This window comes from Eurytemora carolleeae, unplaced genomic scaffold, assembly GCF_000591075.1.
Source record: "Eurytemora carolleeae unplaced genomic scaffold, Eaff_2.0 scaffold1598, whole genome shotgun sequence".
Taxonomy (NCBI): Eukaryota; Metazoa; Arthropoda; class Copepoda; order Calanoida; family Temoridae; genus Eurytemora; species Eurytemora carolleeae.
The window spans coordinates 59,078-64,235 of NW_019398114.1; the positions used below are offsets into that span (position 1 = coordinate 59,078).

The 5,158-nt window shown below is 33.2% G+C and overlaps 1 protein-coding gene across 1 annotated transcript; it reads left to right on the forward strand.

Moving 5' to 3' along the window:
• Window positions 1-208: 208 nt before the first annotated feature.
• Window positions 209-5,050, forward strand: LOC111716834 (tachykinin-like peptides receptor 86C; the record flags this gene model as incomplete). The annotated part of the gene is given in 10 exon segments (XM_023492328.1): window positions 209-423; window positions 846-957; window positions 1,827-1,928; window positions 2,270-2,407; window positions 2,835-2,906; window positions 3,315-3,383; window positions 3,459-3,537; window positions 3,855-3,970; window positions 4,294-4,374; window positions 4,980-5,050. Coding segments are annotated over 10 exon segments (931 nt in total), but the record flags the coding sequence as incomplete, so codon positions are not given.
• Between the last annotated feature and the right edge of the window lie 108 nt (window positions 5,051-5,158).

The following is a 5,158-nucleotide window of genomic DNA, read 5'->3' on the forward strand; positions in this document are numbered from 1 at the left end:
ATCAGATTAAGGTTTCAAGGGTAACGTTGATTATCGGCGATTGCCATTTTTTGCATGGAGGGCTAATTGAAACTACGCTTATCGCCCCTTTAAGCTTGAAAATATTTAAATGAAAACATTTTGTGTATGATTTGCGCAAAAGCTTTAGGGAAAATTGTTGATCATTTGAAAAAAATCTTTTAGTTAAAATGGGGTTCTGAGAGGATTGTAAATTTCTTTACGCAGCAAATTTTACTCTGGGTTCAAGTATAAGTTCAAATATCCACAAAAAGTGACCAATTTTTTAGTTTGTTGTAAAAAAGATTGTTTTCAGGTTTGACAGTTTGAACAAAATGTGGATAGAGTTTATATTTTCCTTCCTGTTCGCCATCATTCTCTTTGTTTCTATCTGTGGCAATCTTCTTATTCTGTGGATAATTCTAGGTAACTCATTTTTCAAAACCCATCTCGTTTCTCTCTACTTAGTTTTTATGTTCAATTTTATCTACGATAGTTTTCCTGTCCTGCAATATATCACAATTAAAAAGTTAATTTCGCACATTTTCTTTATTCATTTGGTAGATTTTCACAACTTTGAAAAATCTTCTCTGAAGACACCATTTCTTAATCTTGACCGGTGCAGATAAACTATCCCTGGGGGTTATGTCAGGTCCTCTCAAAATATCGATGATTAGCCTCTCGACATTTATCGGAAACATGGAAACAAAATAGAACAATGATATTTCGTTGTTGTTTTTAAGTTTTAAAACCTGAAAACAGGCTCCTTGTATTGATTCAGACGCCGACCACTACACAAAAGCCATATTTTTTTTTAATAATTTAATTAAGTTTTAATTCATTTATAGGTCATCGAGGAATGCGGACAGTACCAAACTTCTTCCTTCTAAATCTGGCAATTGCAGATTTAGGGATTGCTGTACTGAATACAATTCCCTCATTCTTATTCATGAGAGATGGGTAAGATAATTTCAAATAACAAATTGTGTGACACAATTAATTGGTTTAGTATTTCAGTCAAACAAAATTTAGGACTTCATTGGGTTAAGAATTAATTCATTTTTTAAAGAAATTGAAGTTTTGCCTGCACAATCTCAAATTTTTCGAACCCCTATATCTTTGTAACCCGATAATATAAACTTTTGATATTTCAAAGTTAGATTATTTCATCTAACAAAATTTACAGTTTGGTATATCCAAAGCCACAAAATCGGGAACAAAGATTATGCAGCTCCTACTTACATTTTCTTTTGACTTATTATTACAAATGAAAGCTAATCACTTTAGCTCTTGATCGCGTCCCATGAAAGTTATATCAACTGTGTCAAATTTATACGAAAATTCATATATATAAAAAATTTTGTACAGAAATAGTAAATTTAAACAAACAATTTTTAGCAAATACGCAACCAATCTGAAAACGATGATATCCCAGAGAAACCTAATTGAAACTTAGGTTTTCTCCAATAATTATTTTATAATTTTTATTTTTATTTTGAATAGATATAATTGATAACAATATTGATAAGTCTGTATTACGGTCACATGCATGAGATACGTACCAGTATATACTGCACTACCGTTGGTGGGAGTTCTGGTGATGTAATACGGACCAAATGGGCTGATTTTTTTAAGGAACCCATGGGTATCCGAAGTTAAAATACGTAACATTTTTTCAATTTTTTAAAATTCCACTGGCAACGCCGGGTACTTTAATTTGTATATATATATATATATATGAGCGAAGAGCTTTAGATTATGATATGAAATTTATCGTGCGCACATGATTAACCTCTATTTGGTTTAGCCCTAATGTTTATGTAATGCAGTGTATGGGTGTTTGGAAGAACGTACTGCAAGTTTAACACCTTTACTTCCTACCTGACCGTCTCAGCCAGCATCTTCACCCTCCTAGCTCTAACGGTCAATAGGTAGGTCGTCATTCGAAATGATTCACCCATTCATGTTTTTATTTAATTATTAATTTTTTTAAATTTGTCTCACTGTAGTATTTATAGAAAAACAATTGCCTGCTTATTATTTGGATCAACCGATGCCAAAAGGATCAAATAAAATTAACTTATTTTATTTCTCTATTTCTTTTTATTTTTAACTCTTGGAAAGTAATTCCCCTAGAACAAAAATATCTAAATCTTTTTTTTATTCTCACTATTCTCACTATTCTCACTATTCTCACTATTCTCACTATTCTCACTGACACGAAACAAAAAATCTTTTAGAAAAATTATCTAGAGGAATCTATTGTATTCAGGCACAAGGCTATAGTGACACCTCTGAAGGCTAAAGCTACCTGCTGCCAGCTGACCTTCTCGCTAATTGGTATTTGGCTGGTCAGTGGTGTTCTCTCTCTACCTGGACTTCTACTTTCAGATCTACACCGAATCAGCAGGTAGTAAACATATCTAGAGTGTCATTAATTTTTCTAACTGAAAGTTGATTTAACTCATTTGCAGTAACGATCCCGAGATACACGTTTAAAGGTGATCGTTTTCAATATTTTGTGTCTTTGTTTGAAGGAGTAAAACACTCTCCACAAACTCTAATTGAATAATCCTTATATTTTTGCAACCTAATGATGCTAACATTTGATATATCAAACTTTTTTCGTTGATCTAGCAGAATTCATGATTTGACATATCTCAGGTCTACGACATCAGAGTCCAAATTTAATGAATTTAAGCCGCGTCTCAAATCCGACTAAAACCGGCTTTAATTAAGCGCCGGCTTAAATCCTGAAACATTGAATACAATTTTAGGCGGAACCAAAAAAATGTAGAATTAAATTTAACAATGTTAAAATTAATTATAAATTCCAGGAGCGAAGAAGCGTATGTGTGTATAATGATCTGGTGGGACGGATTTCAAGGACAGTCACAATTCGACTTTATGTAAGTACCAGTCAACCCCATTCAGATGGAAATATTTTGTGCTGGATTCTCATTATCCAGATCCACTGATCTCGATTTACATTGCGGGCACTTTAATTTGAGAATCAATGTCTAATCTCTACATTTCAGTTATCCCTTCAGGGTTCGACTACACTACGGTCGATATGGAATATAGATTAAATTAATCTGCAGATTAATAAAAGATGGAGATCAAGCATTGATTTTGATATCCACAATTTACAAGAGTTCGCAGTTCTCATTTCACTCGTTAAATAAATGTTGGCCAAAAACGGATATAAATTAATAATAGAAAAATTAACTAAAGTTACCCCTATTAAGCTAGAACAAACTTATATGATTTTGATAAAATGTTTTTTTTTTGAAAACTTGAGACTTCTCTTTGTTCAGATACAACATGGTCCTGTTTGTTGTCACCTACGTACTCCCGCTGATCTTCATGTGCTTTGCATACACAAGGTAAAATTGTATTCTTTTCAAATTTAATTTCCAGAAAAAGATAAATTCTTAAATATAATCCGCCTTTTTGTGTAGAATGTGCCGAGTTCTGAACCAGAAGGTTATTGGAGAAAGCACTCCTTCTTCTGAAGCAGGCAGACTGAAAAAGAAGCAGGTTTAGACTGATTCATTAATGACTCTCATACCAGGATTCCTATTTCTAAATTATCCATCTATATTCCATCTATTTATTTATACATTTGGCTTGTCTGTTTTGATCAACTAGTCTGTGGCAACACGCCTAGAGAAGGTTTATGGTCGTTCAGAACTATTTTTTTTTGCTATAGCATAATTTCAATCTTTTTGAAATCCACCATTTAAAACGGAAATTCTGCGAAATATTGTTTGTAATGCTTGCTAACTTGCTAAAAGCTGCAATTATTATAGCCCTTTACAATCCCTAATGAGTAAACTTATCAATTGTATTTTAAGGTGATAAAAATGTTCTCCTTGGTGGTTGGACTGTTTGCTCTTTGCTGGCTTCCTTACCATCTTTACTTCCTAATCATGTACGCCGCCCCTCATCTAGCCAAATCTCCTGTCATCAGGTTAGAAGACGTTAATGGCGGAAATTGTCAATTACCAGTCGGAAATGTTTGGTGTCATGTAGGAGGAGTCAACTAGTTTTTTGGGGTTTAACATTACCATGTATCCTTGAAAACATGTATTCATGGATCTTTATTCTCATGGCAATGTGATTGTTTCATTCAATTTTTAATGTGACATGACCAATTTTATTGTTAGTTGAATCTTTAATTGGAATATTAAAAGGTCTCCATTTTAGTTTTAATTAGAGGTAATTCTACAGAAATCTATAATAATTTCCAGCGGAGACTACAGAGATATTGAATAAACATGATAATTACTGCAGGCCCCTGTACCTCTGTATTTACTGGCTGGCGATGTCAAACAGCTGTATCAATCCAATCATCTACTATTTCTGGAACCAAAGGTAAAAAACCGTAATTAAATGAAATTGAAGAGATTGGTCCATTGATTAATAGCAATGCAGATAGAACACTGTATGTCCTCTTTTCAAGGGTTTTTCGTTCACAAATAACCCTAAGCCAAAGGAGTTCCGCCCAGACAGCGTTGAATTACACGACAAACAGAGATCATGCGCATAGCTCCTTTGGGCCTCTGATTCAGGGTTTATGTGAACGAAAAATCTCGAATCAAGCGGTCTTTTTGTATTGTTATTAATCTATGGATTGGTCACTGTTTAAAGAAAAAATATCCGATTACCCTATTATGAATTTAAGCCAATTTTATCACTTAAAAATGTCAGTGCATAATAATCTCTCAAAAACAAGATGATTCTTTTGGTGTACCGTCCTGTTTTAGTTGTCTATAGTCTGTATCTGTACAGTACAACTTGCCCATAGCTTACTTAAAGTCAGTCCAGTACTTCAAAAAATAATAATTGACTTTTTAAAAAAATTTTCTTGTAACCTTTTTAAAGAAAGTATCAAACACTTTATTCCTCCTGGATATCTTTAAAAAGTTATTACTTAACTGAACAAATCCCATAAAATGTTGATAAATTGAATTTTTTAGGTTTCGGAAACATTTTGACAATATCTTCAGACGAATAATTCCAGTCTATGCTAGCTGGAACTCAAACACAGGTGATAGATAAAGATACTGTAACAGTGGGCGAGTTTTGTTGATCTTTTACGATCAGCAATTCAAGGATTTTTTGGATCGCTGAGATCATAGCTACCAAGGGGAATCAT